This window comes from Oncorhynchus mykiss, chromosome 1, assembly GCF_013265735.2.
Source record: "Oncorhynchus mykiss isolate Arlee chromosome 1, USDA_OmykA_1.1, whole genome shotgun sequence".
In the NCBI taxonomy this organism is placed as follows: Eukaryota; Metazoa; Chordata; class Actinopteri; order Salmoniformes; family Salmonidae; genus Oncorhynchus; species Oncorhynchus mykiss.
The window spans coordinates 22817712-22834776 of NC_048565.1; the positions used below are offsets into that span (position 1 = coordinate 22817712).

Here is a 17065-nt window from a genome sequence, read left to right on the forward strand (position 1 = left end):
CAAAAGGTTTCTACTTGGGTCCAAAAAGGGTTTTTCAAAGGGTTCTCTTATGGGGACAGCCGAATAACCCTTTTAGGTTGCTGCCATGCTATGTTGTTGTCTTAGGTCTCTCTTTATGTAGTGTTGTGGTGTCTCTCTTGTCATGACGTGTGTTTTGTCCTATATCATTTTTTTTAATGTATTATCCCAGCCCCCATACCCGAAGGAAGCCTTTTGGTAGGCCGTCATTGTAAATAAGAATTTGTTCTTAACTGACTTGCCTAGTTTAAAAAAATGTCCTAAGAGTCTATGAGGAAACATAGTTTGTTTTTCTTTCTTTTTCTCTAACACCTACTGTAGGGAGGTCCTACACCAGCGTAGGTCCTATAGGGTAGTCCTATAACAGCCTAGGTCTTTTTTGGTTATGGTCCTGAACTAGCCTAGGTCCTAAGCCCAGAGCTCCATAGGTGCCATGTATTTAGCAGAGACCCAGTCTCAGACCCTCTATGTTTGTATGCATCAGGGCTTTACAAAGGCCCCTTCACAGTGCTCCCCCCCCCCCCCCACCCCCCCCCCTCTACCACCTCTCTCAACCCACCCTGACCCTTTTATGATAAATGATCCTTCTCCCAGGGACGAGCTGCACCCACACCACTATGCTAACTGAGCAGGCAGCATGGGAAATGATACGCTTATTGACATTTAGTGAATTCTGCGTTCTTAAATGTTTTGAAAAGGGCTGTTATTTACAGTCGGCATGTGTTGAGAGTTTGTTGTGGCATGCAAACGACTGCCTTCAAATAGAAGGCCGCCGTTTGTTAGCGCAGCACGAGAGGCTGGAGGAAATATGGAAGTGTTTACTGTTAGAACGGTCGGGTGGGGGCGGGGCACGCAGATCAGTCTCAATAGAAACAGGAAGCTTTGGCTATGAGGGTGATTTGTGTGTGTGTGTGTGTGTGTGCATTTGTGTGTGCATTTGCATGTGTGTGTGTGCCCTTGAGAGTGTTCTGTGCTGTTTTCTCATTTTCTGGCTATGCACTCTGTGTGCACAGTGTGTTTCTATCAGCTTGCATGGCTTTGTCCTGTCTTTGCCCTCGTGTGTGACTTCCTATTCAGAATGGCTGCTAAACCAGACTGCCAGTTGATTGAACTATCTTAGCAATTGTAATAAGGATGTAACAATGTGAATTGGTTGGACATTTCTTGCAAGTTACGCAGTCGGAAGGAAAAAGAGAAGCTAAAACCACATGTTTTCCCCCTTCTCCATAGTGATAGGTTTTCACCAATGAGAATGACCTGACTAGAAAAAAAACCCTAAACAAGATGGGCACATCATGTATTTTGGTCTGTTCTTTTCTGTTCCTCTCCTAATGTTATGTGTAGTGTGCCCTGGGGAGTAGTAGGATTAGGACCATGTTGCTCTTGGTTCCAGGGGTTGTGTTGCGTTCTGCTCTGCTGCCCAGACGTGTTAGTTAGAAAGGAAGGAGCCCCAGCCGTCTCAAGTCTCTCTCTCTCTCTCTCTCTCTCTCTCTCTCTCTCTCTCTCTCTCTCTCTCTCTCTCTCTCTCTCTCTCTCTCTCTCTCTCTCTCTCTCTCTCTCTCTCTCTCTCTCTCTTGTCAAGTGGACAGTTTTTTAATGGTTGCCATGCTTCCAGCTGTTTGTCCTTTCCATTGATCTGTCTGCAGATGTGGAGTTTTTTTCCTGCTTTCTTCCCCAGTCTTCCACACAGGGGGCAGCTCTGCATTCTCCTCCTCTTCTGTTCCCGGGGGTTGAGGTCATTTTTACTCACATTGAGATATGAATTGTGAGCTTACTGATAAGCTTGGGATGTTTACCATGCATTTGCTGTTTCTACTTAAATATATGTTTTTAATGAAAACAATTACTAACTGTAGTGTTATTTAATAGAAACCTATGGGAGAAGTAACAGTATTTGTTTTTGATTATTTGTGTAGTTATTTGACATTTTACTGCATTGTTAGGAGCTAGTGCAAGAATTTCACTGCACCCACTATAACATTTTCTAAACTGTGTATGTGACTAACACACTTTTATTTGATAGTTTCCCTTAGGAAAATACTTATCTTTCTTCCTTATGGCCGAGGAATCACCGTTTGTAGGAGAGCATCCCTCTCCTGGGGTCAGGATGGCAGTATTCAGGGCAGGCCTCAGAGGCTTCTCTCATGGCTGGCTGCCTTAGACTGTTTCCAAAGACACACGCGCTCTCCCTGCCGCTCAGCATCACAGCACAACACTGTTCAACTCGTCACTAAAGAGACACAGGAAGAGGAAATAGATGGAGATAGAAGGGAGGATAAGAGGACGGGAAATGAACCAAAAATGGAAATAGATGAATAGAGGAAAACAGCCAAAAAAGCCAAAAAAACAGTATCAGTAAAAGGGAGGCCAGGAAAAGAGGGAGAGGCTCGGTGAGTAACAGTGAATTTGAGAGGAGGGAGGAGTGTGTGGGAGAGACGGAGGGAGGGTCAGACCCAGGGGCTGGTTCTGTGAGCAGATGTGGGAAGAGTTGCTCATTTTCCCCAAACTTTACGAAGGACTCCACAAGGCTGGGCTTCATGTTGGAATCTAGCGCATTTCTGTTAATAACCACTCCTTTTCACTGCCTGGAAAGATGTACGAGCGACACAAGCGGAGGTACAGTCTGCGTGGAAAGGGGGAGAGAACAGTGGATGTCGTTTTGATAAAGGTATGAATGGACAGAGAATATTTTCAGTTGCCACATGAGAGAGAGCTCTACTCCTATGGATATGGTCATGGAAATATTTTGTAACTATTTTGTAACTAGAAATGTGTGTTTTAGCTTTTCTTCTCTGCTGTATCCGTGTGGTAACAAAGTAGATTTCATATCTACGCCGCAAAAATGTCACAGAAACATTATTTAGTCGCTGAGTGTGTATTTGTCCGGTTGTGTCTAATTATTAGCTGTTCCTCTGTGTGTGCTCAGGAGGTGTGGAGTGTGTGTGTGAGCCGTTGGTAGATGGGCACACTGGCAGTCTCTAGGAGTGTGCTCTCAGGGCGGAGTTTGTTTTTGGATGGAGAGTGGAGGCCTGCAGGCCAGATCCCATTAATATCCATTCTCTTTCCTTCTTTCTCTCTTTCATTCTCTCTTTCTCTCTCATTCTCTCTGTTTTCTCTTCCCTTCTCTCCTCTCTCTCCTCTCCCGACCTGTCTCTCTCTCCCTTTCTATCACTCTTGCTCCTTGTTTATTTTGGTTGACTCTTTGTCTGTGTGCAAAGTGTGAGTCACTGAATACAATGCTAGGATTCTGCATGTGATGCGTATTCAGTTGTCTGTGTGTGTCGGGATAGATTATGCCTACAATATCTCATAGGCTTGTCAAAACCTGTCCCCTTTTTAATTGTACAGATAAAACATTTTATTTAAAAAATAATACAGCTTAGATCATGTTTTTCCATAGACGTTCACAGATACAGTCTTATAAAACAGGCAAACCTGAATTTGTTTTCTGTAAAACACAATTATTGCTCAAGGGTATGGCAACCTTTTCAGTGGAGGATGAAGGATTTGAGTGATATTCATAGCATCTCTCACATCATTATCACATCAAGCATGTCTCCCTACTGTAGCTGGGTGGCACTGGGAACAGAGGTGGAATGTGTCTTGTGGGCTTTGGGCTGGTGAATATACAGTATATGTAGTGGTAAGGAAGGGCACTTTATTTGTGTCTGAGAGAGGCCAGCCCAAATCAGCAGAGCCTGTTCAAGCACTTGGACAGAGTAGAGTGGCCTGTGGATTAGGTGTGTGATAAGGGCTCAGGCTGCATCTCTGTGGCCAGGCGTCAGACTCTATCTTTGGGCTTGAGTCCTGCGACCTCTCTTCTCTGCTCGCCATCATCTTTGGATGTCACAGAACAGGCCAGACTAGCATTGGACAATGATGAGATTTAACACCTGGTTTGGATGTCGGCCCACCACCTCAACCTCAAGACGGAGTTGCTCTTCCTCTCGAGGAAGGCCTGCCCGCTTTAAGAACTCTCCATCACGGTTGTCAACTCCATGGTGTCCCCCTCCCAGAGTGCAAAAATCCTTGGCGTGACCATGGACAACACCCTGTCTTTCTCTGCAAATATCAAGGCAGTGCAGGTTCATGCTCTACAACATCTGTAGAGTACGACCTTTCCTCACACAGGAAGCGGCGCAGGTCCTAATCCAGGCACTTGTCATCTCCCGTCTGGACTACTGCAGCTCTCTGTTGGCTGGGCTTCCTTCTTGTGCCAAAAAAACCCTGCAATTTATCCAGAAAGCCACAGCCCACCTGGTGTTCAACCTTCCCAAGTTCTCCCATGTCACCCCGCTCCTCCACCGACTCCACTGGCTTCCAGTCGAAGCTTGCATCCACTACAAGACCATGGTGCTTTCCTACAGAACAGCAAGAGGAACTGCCCTTCCCTACCTTCAGGCTATGCTCAAATCATACACCCAACCTGAGCACTCTGTTCTGCCACCTCTGCACTTGGCCGTCCCACCCGAATGGGAGGATAGCTCCCGCTCAGCCCAGTCTTCTCTGTCCTGGCAATGATTGAACCAGCTTCACTCTGTTAGGACAGCGGAGTCCCTGCCCATCTTCCAAAAACGTTTGAAACCCTACCTCTAAAAAGAGTATCTTAAATAAATCCCCAAATGTGTCTTTTCTTACTAGCACTGACTTTGCTAATAACTATTTTATTGAGGGAAAATGTACTCACTACAACTGTGACTGTTGTTTTACATAGCTATCCTAAGATGAATGCACTAATTATAAATTGCTCTGGATAAGAGCGTCTGCTGTATCACTAAAATGTTAAATAACATTTTGGATGGCTTCAATACAGAGGGGAAGAGAAGACCAAGTACACTGTTATTGTGTTACTTTTTCCTCATTTTGAATGACTACCTCATCTCTGTCCCCCACACAATCTGAATTTCAAACAGATTCAAACACAACGACCAGGGAGGTTTTCCAATGCCACACAAAGAAAGGCACCCATTGGTAGATTGGTATTTAAAAAAAAAATAATAATAGTAGACAATGAATATCCCTTTGAGCACGGCGAAGTCATTAATTACTCTTTGGATGGTGTATCAATACACCCAGTCACTACAAAGATACAAGCATTCCTCGTAACTTAGTTGCCAAAGAAGCAAGAGCGACATCATTGATATATACAGAGAAAAGAGTCGGCCCGAGAATTTACATCTGTGAGTCTAATACTTTCCGTAATGCTAATCATAATACTAACTGTAATACTAACTGTAATAACAGAGTGAGAAGAAGGAAGCCTCAACAGAATTCATATATTCCAAAACATACATCCTGTTTGCAATAAGGCACTAAAGTAAAACTGCTAAACATGTGGAAAAGAAAAGTACTTTATATCCTGAATACAAAGTGTTTATTTGGGGGGAAATCCAACACAACACATCACTGAGTACCACTTCAAGCTAGGTGCTGGCTGCATCATGTTATGGGTATGCTTGTCATCGGCAAGGACTAGGGAGTTTTTTTAGGATAAAAATCAACAGAATAGAGCTAAGCAGACTAAATCCTAGAGGAGCCCCTGTCTTAGTTTGTTTCCCAACAGACACTGGAAGACGAATTCACCTTTCAGCAGGAGAATAAAACATGTGGTCAAATATACACTGGAGCAAAGCTGTTAGAGACTTTCCCAGAAAGACTCACAGATGTAATCGCTGCCAAAGGTGATTCTAACATTTGTTGACTCGGGTGTGAATACTTATGTAAATTCGATATTTCTGTATTTAATTTTCAAAACATTTGTAAAAATGTCTAAAAACATGTTTTCACTTAGTAATTATGGGGTATTGTGTGTACAGTAGATGGGTGAGGGGGAAAACACATTTGTGAACTAGTCAAGGGATATAAATACTTTTTGAAGGCACTGTATATTAGAGACAAGATGGCCTCTATACCTTATTTATTGCATCTGTCAAAAGTAGGGTTGACGGCGGTAGTGGTCAGATCAAATCTATTTTTCCTTAGCTTTGGCCCTTTCTCAGACTGACAAACTGTCCTGTGAAGTTCTTTGGTGTGGTCATGTGTGCCGTGAAGGGCGATGGCCAAGTGAACTCAGTGCCAGATAGACCAGGGTAAAACTCCTTGCTACTCGTTGATAGTACCACTCCTGGGAGAAATCTTTTCTGAAATTACCCCCCCCCCCCTCCCCCTCGGTAAAGCCGCCTTCAGTTTTAGTGCCCCTCCCATTTTTGGAATAGTCTACAAAACTCATCTTGACTCTGGTGCCTCAAGGGCAGTTTAGGACTTTAATGTTGAATGAATTTAATGAGAATTGCAACCATTTGGATTTAATATAAACAATTGTATTTGGTGTTTGAAGCTGTTGTGTTTATTATGTAATTTTCAGTTTATTTTTATTGATCATTTTGAATTTGTTGTATCGTTGTCCTCAGGGCACCATTGTAATTGAGACCCTGGTCTCAATGGATTCGCCTGAATAAATAAAAGTTAAATAAAAACAATTTACAAATCTATTCTAAGTGCATGTATTGATCGTATGTGCGTAAACTAAGCTTGGCAGTGTTGTTTTTATCTACACAGTAAGTACTGTAACAAAGCACTTCGAATTAGTTCTCTCCAAGGACATTCCTCTCCCTTGCTGTGTCACTGTGTCATGCCAGCCATTGGATGTCACTGTGTCACGCCAGCCATTGGCTGTCACTGTGGAAATGGCAGGTCTCTGTCTGCCATACACTATATTTTGGTTTATTTTCCTTCGGGGACACTTCTGAACATGGAGCCTCTTTCTCCACCCACCTTTATCAATTTTTAGCTGATCATCTACTTTCCCAGACAGCACAGGAGACAGGCTTAAGGCCTGAAATACTGTGTAAATGCATGCTATTTTTGTATAGAATATAATAAAATAGAATAGAACAAAAATGAATTATTATTCATTGTTGGATAATAATGGATATGTGTTTGTACCTGCATGCATTGTATACAATAAGAACTGTGTCCATGTCTCATGTTCTATATTGTATGTTAAATATGTGTGTCCGGTGTGTGTGTCTGCTGTGGGGCCTGGACCCTGGGCTTCTGGAGGATAAGAGTGTAGTGTTCTCCTCCGCCTAGTGCTGCAGGGCACACAGAGGCTGCTCAGTGATTGACTGGGCTGTAGGCAGGCCCATCAATTAGGCCTTGTGCATTGTCCACTAGCCACTTTGACTGTGCAGAGCCCCTGGTATAGAAGCCCCCTCCCCCCACATCCCTCTAGTGGGGCTAAGACAATTAACCACAAGCATGGGGAAATTCACATTCCCACTACAGAGAAGAGCAATGTACACATGGACTTTATTCTCTCTCTCTCTCTCTCTCTCTCTCTCTCTCTCTCTCTCTCTCTCTCTCTCTCTCTCTCTCTCTCTCTCTCTCATAACAAAAATGCATATAGATTTTATTGGGTTTCATGCTTTGAAATATAATTGACTTTTACCTGACTCAATCAGTTTTGTCATCAAGTAAGTTGTCATTAGTAATGAACGTCAGTGCACATGTTTGTGTTGTGAAAAAAAGCAGTGGAATGGCTTCATAAGTTAATTGAAATGATTTATGATCCAACAATCTCTGGCCCTTAAGGACTGTTTAGTCCAGACAGGTAACTGATTGACTGATGTATTTCCTCTTTAACAAAAAGATCCTGGACGTCTTGACTTTTCTCTCCTCAGTGGTGGAAACCCAATAGACAGTGAACTCTCCTCTGGAAGTCCAGATAGCTGATCATTTTTCTGCCCATTTTGAGAATGTACTGCATAGTGGTTGAGTCAGAGTCGAGGTCTTCAGACGGATATTTAGCCAAGATAGGATTTCGCTGACTGTAGACCAGGTTGTGTGTCCTACCAACCCAGACTGCAAGGCTCATTAACATCACAATTGGTGACTACACAACATGGCATCAGAATGGAATCCAGCTATGTGTCCAGCAGTTTGTCAATGAACTGTGTCCGGTGTCAGAGTCTTGTGTTTGATGTGGACTGGGCACACCGTCAGGGGCCCAGGGGGCTGTCACAAACTCAACTGGGTCTGGGCTGATGGGACCATAGTCATTGATTCAGTCAGGACCTTTACATCTTAGAGTCTGGTTGGATAAAGGGTGGTGCATTGTGGGGCTGGTCTGTGATAGGATGGGGTTGCCTTATGTGATAGGTCTCCACAGGGACATCTACAGGTTGTAAAGGGATAGAAAGGTGCTAATGTGTCCTCGGTTTTCGTGATAAACCATACTTATGTCCGAATGTGGGTCGTCTGGTGTGATACTGTCGAAGCATGTTGCGATGTGTCCGTGGGTTGTCTATGTGAGATAAACCTTGATGAGGTCTCATCGTGGGTTGTCTGTCAGTGATAAAAGCATGTTGAGATGTGGTCATGGGTCATCTATCTTTCCGTGGGTCGTGTGGTGTGATAAAGCCATTGTGTGGTCTGAGAGGATAGTATCACCAGGTCACGTGTCCGTATTGTCACCCTGGCCTGAGTCTGAGCAGCAGCAGCTGATAAGGGGAGGAACAATAAGGCCCTGTAATCAGCAGCTGCTCGTGCGTGTTTGTGTGTGTGTGACTGGAGAATGTCCTGGATAAACACAAAAACATAAGCAGATACACACACACACACACACACACACACATGCAGTCACACTTGCATGCATGAGTGCATTTGAATAATATACTCATGTAAACACACACACACACACGTGTTTGTTTTACTATCCTTGTGGGGACTAAACAATTGATTCCCATTCAGAATCCTATTTTCTCTAAAACCTTAACCTAACCCTAATTCTAACCCTAACCCTAAACCTAACCTTTAAGCCTAAAATAGCCTTTTTTCTTGTGGAGACCGGTGAAATGTCCTCAATTGTCATAATTGTCCTTGTTTTACTATCCTTGTGAGGACTATGGTACCCACAAAGATAGTATAAGCAAAAGCACACAGCCACACACACGCGAGCATGCACACACACACACACTTATTACAAACTGAGTACAGTACATGTGAGGATTCAAATCAAATCAAATGTATTTATATAGCCCTTTGTACATCAGCTGATATCTCAAAGTGTTGTACAGAAACCCAGCCTAAAACCCCAAACAGCAAGCAATGCAGGTGTAGAAGCACGGTGGCTAGGAAAAACTCCCTAGAAAGGCCAAAACCTAGGAAGAAACCTATAGAGGAACCAGGCTTTGAGGGGTGGTCAGTCCTCTTCTGGCTGTGCCGGGTGGAGATTGTAATAGAACATGGCCAGGATTGGCTCTGTAGTTGGCGACCTGGAGTCACATGATGAGTGGGCTGACTGTGGGTGTGATGTTTGGGGCTGTATGATGGGGTACTGAGGCTGAGCGGTGTGAATCTCCTCTCTGTCCTCTTCAACTCTCCATGGCCAAGTTCTCAATAAACCCCTCCCTGGAGAAGTGTAATTATTGTAGTCACTATATTTTAACTCTTGAAATCTTCAGCTGATCTATTTGGGTTGTAATAAGGGCATCTACTAGAAAAAGCAATAGTTTATCTCTATTCATTTTGTCATCACTCTCTGTATGAATCTGAGTGTTTGTGTTCTCCCTCTTCTATTCTGCTCGTACTGCCATCTGAACAGTGAACACTGATCATCCTTATATTACTTGAACTCCTGCTAGACCCAGAGCCTCAGACTGCTAGCAGCTGTTAGCTGAATGTCAATCAGGCCTCATGTTTACATGTGGGCAGAATTCCTCTCTGACTCCCAGTCCAAATTCCCAGCAGCATGTGTGGTGAACAGCAGTCTCAGCTTAGCTCAGCCCAGGCTGTTCCAGACAGAGAGCCTGCTGCCTGTATGCTGCCTCTATGCTGCCTGTAGCAGACCTGGGCCCATGGGATAGGCCAGATGTGGGCCTGGCAAGTCAGATTGCGGCACAGTCCCACTTTTATTCACGTGATTAGATTCTCTCTACCCCCAGGAATGTATTTCTTCTCTCCCCCATATGCAAGGCTGGGTTCTGTGGTAGGGAAAATGGTTCTGTGGTAGGGAAAATGGTTCTGTGGTAGGGAAAATGGTTCTGTGGTAGGGAAAATGGTTCTGTGGTAGGGAAAATGGGGTCTTCCAAAGTAGAGGCCATCAATGTTAATGTCCTGAGACTAACACTACTGTAAGTCTGTCTGACTGTTCATACACAACCAACCAGCCAAGACAATGTGGTTGAGAATACTAGGAATTCTTCTCAGATTCTTGGGGTTTATGAAAATAGAACATTCGGAGAAACGGGTAGTTGGTGAATATCCAGTAGTGGTTTTGTCTCTCAAAAACTACAACATTTGACCCTCTACATTGCTGAAGACATCTGTTGTATAAGTTCAGTCTTGTTGATCCCAAATTTCCTCTGTTTACAGATCCACAAAGAGAAGGAGTCATTTTACCCTGTCCAGCCCTGCACAGATCCCACACTACAGGTGAAAACCACGATCCCAGAATGCACAGGTAAGAACGAGTCAAAATATGATGCAGTACTGTAGATGAGGCTAAGGGAACTTACATACAGATCTGTTAGTCAAAGAAACTCTGTCTTCAAGGCAGCATGTCAGGGGAATTTGTATTGACAATTTCCAGCCATGGCATTGCCAGTGTTGAGTTTTCTTTTCTGTCAGGCAGTCACTAATCATTGGGGGTTATATAAAATAGAGAGGAGCATAAATGAAGATTAGGAGGGTTGTCAGAGTTCCAGAGGTCCTTGCTTGGATCATGGAAGAGCATTTGCCAGAACGTAATTTCATTTCTGGAGGATCTCAGTTGGAAAGGCGAGGTTGTAACTTGATTTCAGAGGATTAAGACATACTGTAGAGGAGAGAGCAGCGCTTTGTAGGAGGAGCGAGAGAGGCTTAGGGCGTTTTCACACACAGTTCTGAGCTATAGTTCGAATCATTTAGATTACTTGTTACATTGTATTTTTTTTCATTTGGTCCAGTTGTTTTCACATTGCCAAATATCAAGCAAACTAAAATGCCTAAACAAAAACACGTTCAGGCAAGTAATTGACTAATTTTGTTATAGCCTATGCTGCCCAATGAGGCCTATGCAATCTCAATGGCCATATCGCATTTTGCGCATTCCAGATCTCAAAACCATATCAAGTATCTCTGTTGCAAAATAGTTTATATTGAGCGCAAAATTTTGAGTTGAGAAATAAAAATGATACCTACAGAAAGCTGAGAACCATGATAGCTGTGGTTTCCCCACAATTGGATTTTGAAATGTTATACAATAAGAACACTTTACTTGTTTTATCCTGGAACATAAATGTTTTCCCAGGAAAGGAGAGAAAGTGGATTGCTCCACACAGCAGTGAAACAGGTACAGGGGCAGGCAGACACTTTCTTTACAGGAATGATGCAGTTAATGTACTTGACTTTTTCACCAAATCATGGTTTTAGCCTCCTAAAAAAAAATATTTTTTTAAAGTAAGGTGACCATATAGATAGAATGTGCAGCTCGCACCAATGCCACCAATTAAGAATTGAACTTGCACAGTCAAGTCAAAGGGTCGAAAACGGCAACTAAATAGTCCCAGTCTGGAGCACTGAAATGGTAAGGTCATTGATGCAGATAAGATGGGTATGGAATGGCACTGCTTTCTTTGAATCTTATCCCTACTGTACCATGTGTCCCTTCGGTATCACTGCACCCCTTTGCTTGGCAGGCCAGGCATGCAGCACACTGTGCAGCTCACGAACAAGGCTACCCTACCTTTGATATCTGAAGAAGATAGTTTATGTTGCTCATTATTTCATAGGATTTAGACTACTGTTCACATCTGTGCAGAGATTAGTTGCCATTAAGTAAGATTTCGCCGACATAAACTCGGCCCCCAAAAAAATATCCCTTTTTCAAGACCCTGTCTTTCAACAATAATTCGTAAAAATCCAAATAACTTAACATCAAATTAAATTTTATTTGTCACATACACATGGTTAGCAGATGTTAATGCGAGTGTAGCGAAATGCTTGTGCTTCTAGTTCCGACAATGCAGTAATAACCAACGAGTAATCTAACCTAACAATTCCACAACTACTACCTTATACACACAAGTGTAAAGGGATAAGAATATGTACATAAAGATATATGAATGAGTGCTGGTACAGAACGGCAGAGGCAAGACGCAGTAGATGGTATAGAGTACAGTATATACATATTGGATGAGTAATGTAGGGTATGTAAACATAAAAGTGGCATAGTTTAAAGTGGCAGTGATACATGTATTACATAAAGATGGAAAGATGCAGTAGATGATATAGAGTACAGTATATATACATATACATATGAGATGAGTAATGTAGGGTATGTAAACATTATATTAAGTGGCATTGTTTAAAGTGGCTAGTGATACATTTTTTTTTACATCAACTTCCATTATTAAAGTGGCTGGAGTTGAGTCAGTATGTTGGCAGCAGCCACTCAATGTTAGTGGTGGCTGTTTAACAGTCTGATGGCCCGACAGGATGCTCTCGATTGTGCATCTGTAGAAGTTTGTGAGTGCTTTTGGTGACAAGCCGAGTTTCTTCAGCCCCCTGAGGTTATAAAAGGTTTGAACGCTGTTTCCCATGCTTGTTCAATTAACCAAAAACAATTAATGAACATGCACCTGTGGAACGGTCATTAAGACACTAACAGCTTACAGACGGTAGACAATTAAGGTCACAGTGACTCTGAAAACCCCCAAAAGAAAGATCCCCAGGCTCCCTGCTCCATCTACGTGAATGTGCCTTAGCATGCTGCAAGGAGGCATGAGGACTGCAGATGTGGCCAGGGAAATAAATGGCATTGTCCGTACTGTGAGACTCCTAAGACAGCGCTACAGGGAGACAGGACAAACAGCTGATCGTCCTCGCAGTGGCAGAACACGTGTAACACCTGCACAGGATCGGTACATCCGAACATCACACTTGCGGGACAGGTACAGGATGGCAACAACAACTGCCCGAGTTACACCAAGGATGCACAATCACTCCATCAGTGCTCAGACTGTCTGCAATAGGATGAGAGAGGCTGGACTGAGGACTTGTAGGCCTGTTGTGAGGCAGGTCCTCACCAGCACAACGTCGCCTATGGGCACAAACCCACCGTCGCTGGACCAGACAGGACTGGCAAAAAGTGTTCTTCACTGACGAGTCGCGGTTTTGTCTCACCAGGGGTGATGGTCGGATTTGCGTTTATTGTCAAAGGAATGAGCGTTACACCGAGGCCTGTACTCTGGAGCGGGATCGATTTGGAGGTGGAGGGTCCGTCATGGTCTGGGGCGGTGTGTCACAGCATCATTGGACTGAGCTTGTTGTCATTGCAGGCAATGCCAACGCTGTGCGTTCCTCCTCCCTCATGTGGTACCCTTCCTGCACGCTCATCCTGACATGACCCTCCAGCATGACAATGCCACCAGCCATACTGCTCGTTCTGTGCGTGATTTCCTGCAAGACAGGAATGTCAGTGTTCTGCCATGGCCAGCAAAGAGCCTGGAACTCAATCCCATTGAGCATATCTGGGACCTGTTGGATCGGAGTGTGAGGGCTAGGGCCATTCCCCCCAGAAATGTCCGGGAACTTGTAGGTGCCTTGGTGGAAGAGTGGAGCATCTGGGGCAGTCCATGAGGAGGAGATGAACTGCAGTACTGAATGCAGCTGGTGGCCACACCAGATACTGACTGTTACTTTTGATTTTGACCCCCCCTTTGTTCAGGGACACATTATTCCATTTATGTTAGTCACATGTCTGTGGAACTTGTTCAGTTTCTGTCTCAGTTGTTGAATCTTGTTATGTTTTTACAAATATTTACACATGTTAAGTTTGCTGAAAATACACGCAGTTGACAGTGAGAGGACGTTTCTTTTTTTGCTGAGTTTATATGGCAGTTCTGTTTCTAGCTCCTAAGCAACTTTGCAGTATTTTGTTTTTTTGTGTGTTATGTCTTACATTATTAGCCCAAAATATTTTATGTTATTACATACATCCAGAAATAACTTTTGGATATCAGAGCGGCGGTAACTCCCCAACATTACAACCAGGAATACGACTTTCCCGAATTGGATCCGTTGTTCGTATTCCCCCAGGGCAATTGAACTTATTCCAGGGGCTGCCCCAAAATACAGCCGGCGGAGAAGAGATATTCGTAGTGGACTTCTAGTCCGACTCAGGAGGCGTGAACACCATCCACCGCTTCCGAGTATGTTACTCGCTAATGTTCAGTCTCTGGATAATAAAGTAGATGAGCTCAGAGCGAGGATCCCCTTCAGACAGACATCAGGGATTGTAACATACTCTGTTTCACGGAAACATGGCTCTCTCGGGATATACTGTCCCCATCCATACAGGCATGTGGGTTATCAGTACATCGCACAGACAGGAATAAAGAACTCTACGGGAAGCAGAAAGGCGGGATGTATGTTTCATGATTAACCACTCATGGTGTGATTGTGATAACATACAGAAACTCAAGTCCTTTTGTTCACCCGACCTAGAATACTTCAATCATATCCGACCATATTAACTCCCAAGATAATTGTCTTCGGTTATAGAACTACGCTGGACTTTATGCAAACTGGAAACCACATTTATTGTAGCTGGGGATTCTAACAAAGCAAATTTGAGGAAAGCGCTAGCGAAGTTCTACCAACACATTGACTGTAGTACTCGCACTGGTAAAACATTGGACCATTGCTACTCAACTTTTCGAAATGCCTACAAGGCCCTCCCCCGCCCTCACTTTGGCAAATCAGATCACAACTACATTTAGCTCCTCCCTTCCTATAGGCAGAAACTCAAACAGGAGGTACCCGTGCTAAGGTTGATTCAACGCTGGTCTGACCAATCGGAATCGTTGCTTCAAGATTGTTACTGAACATGCGGACTAGGATATGTTCCGGGTAGCCGCTGAGAATAACGTTGACGAATACACGGATACAGGGACTGAGTTCATCACGAAGTGTATAGGAGATGTTGTACCCACTGTGACTATTAAAACCTACCCAAACTAGAAACCGTGGATAGATGGCAGCATTCGTGCAAAACTGAAAGAGCGAACCACCGCATTTAACCATGGCAAGGTGACAGGGAATATGGCCGAATACAAACAGTGTAGTTATTCCCTCCGTTTGGCAATCAAACAGGCAAAACGTCAGTACAGAGACAAAGTAGAGTCACAATTGAACGGCTCAGACACGAGATGTATGTGGCAGGGTCTACAGACAATCACAGACTACAAAGGGAAACCAGTCACGTCGCGGACACCAACGTCTTGCTTCCGGACAAGCTAAACACCTTCTTTTGCCCGCTTTGCGGATAACACAGTGTCACCGAGGTGGCCCACTACCAAGGACTGTGGGCTCTCCTTCTCCGTGGCCAACGTGTGTTAGACATTTAAGCGTGTTAACCCTCGCAAGGCTGCTGGCCCAGATGGCATCCCTATCTTCGTACTCAGAGCATGCACAGACTAGCTGGCTGGTTGTGTTTACAGGCATATTCAATCTTTCACTTTCCCAGTCTGCTGTCCCCACTTGATTCAAGATATTCCTCTACCCAAGAAGGTAAGGTAACTGAACTAAATGACTATTGCCTTGTGGCACTCACTTCTGTCATCATGAAGTGCTTTGAGAGGTTAGTTAAGTATCATATCACCTCTACCTTATCTGACACCCTAAACACACTTGAATTTGCTTTCCGCCCCAATAGATCGACAGACAATGCGATTGCCATTGCAATGCACACTGCCCTATCCCATCTAGACAAGAGAAATACCTATGTAAGAAAGCCGTTCATTGACTATAGCTCAGCACTCAACACCAAAGTACCCTCCAAGCTCATCATTAAGCTCGGGGCCCTGGGTCTGAACCCCGCCCTGTGCAACTGGGTCCTGGAGTTCCTGACGGGCCACCCCCTAGGTGGTGAAGGTAGGAAACAACACCTCAACTTCACTGATCCTCAACACAGGGGCCCCACAAGGGTGTGTGCTCAGCCCCCTCTGTACTCCCTGTTTACCCATGACTGCGTGGCCATGCACTCCTCCAACTCAATCATCAACCAATCATCAAGTTTGTCAGATGACACAACAGTAGTAAGTCTGATTACCAACAATGACGAGACAGCCTACAGGGAGGAGGTGATGGCCCTAGGAGAGTGGTGCAAGGAAAATAACCTCTCACTCAATGTCAACAAAACAAAGGAGCTGTTCATCGACTTCAGGAAACAACAGAGGGAGCACGCCCCTATCCACATTGACGGTACCGCAGTGGAGAAGGTGAAAAGCTTCAAGTTCCTCGATGTACACATCACTGACTATCTGAAATGGTCCACCCACACAGACAGTGTGGAGAAAAAGGCACAATGGCGTCTCTTCAACCTCAGGAGGCTGAAGAAATGTGTCTTGGCCCCTAAAGCCCTCACAAACTTTAAAATTATGCAATTGTGAGCATAGTGTTGGGCTGTATCACCGCCTGTTACAGCAACTGCACAGCTTGCAACCGCAGGGCTCTCCAGAGGGTGGTGCGGTCTGCCCAACGCATCACCGGGGGCAAACTACCTGCACTCCAGGACACCTACAGCACCCGATGTCACATGAAGGCCAAAAAGATCATTAAGGACATCAACCACCCGAGCCACGGCCTGTTCACCCCGCTATGATCCAGAAGACGAGGTCAGTACAGATTCATCAAAAGCTGGGACCGAGAGACTAAAAACCAGCTTCTATCTTAAGGTCATCAGACTGCTAAATAGCCATCACTAGCCGGCTTCCACCCGGTTACGCAACCTTGCACCTTAGAGGCTGCTGCCCTCTATACATTGACTTGGAATCACTGGCCACTTTAATAATGGAACCCTAGTCACTTTAATAATGTTTACATACTGCTTTACTTGTCTCATATGTACTGTATTCTATTCTACTGTGTTTTAGTCAATGCCGCTCAATCTAATATTTAAATATTTCTAAATCCCATTCTTTTACTTTTAGATTTGTGTGTATTGTTGTGAATCGTTTTTAGATACTACTGCACTGTTAGATACTACTGCACTGTTGGAGCTAGG

General features: G+C 44.2%; 1 protein-coding gene across 6 annotated transcripts in view; it reads left to right on the plus strand.

Moving 5' to 3' along the window:
- The window catches only part of LOC110510174 (A-kinase anchor protein 13), a 155706-nt gene that overhangs the window by 104038 nt on the left and 34603 nt on the right, over window positions 1-17065 (plus strand). For all 6 annotated transcript variants that reach the window (XM_036971711.1, XM_036971865.1, XM_036971828.1 and 3 more), the window contains exon 9: window positions 10393-10480. In XM_036971711.1, the coding sequence (XP_036827606.1) occupies window positions 10393-10480 (88 nt within the window). The remainder of the gene's footprint in view (window positions 1-10392; window positions 10481-17065) is intronic.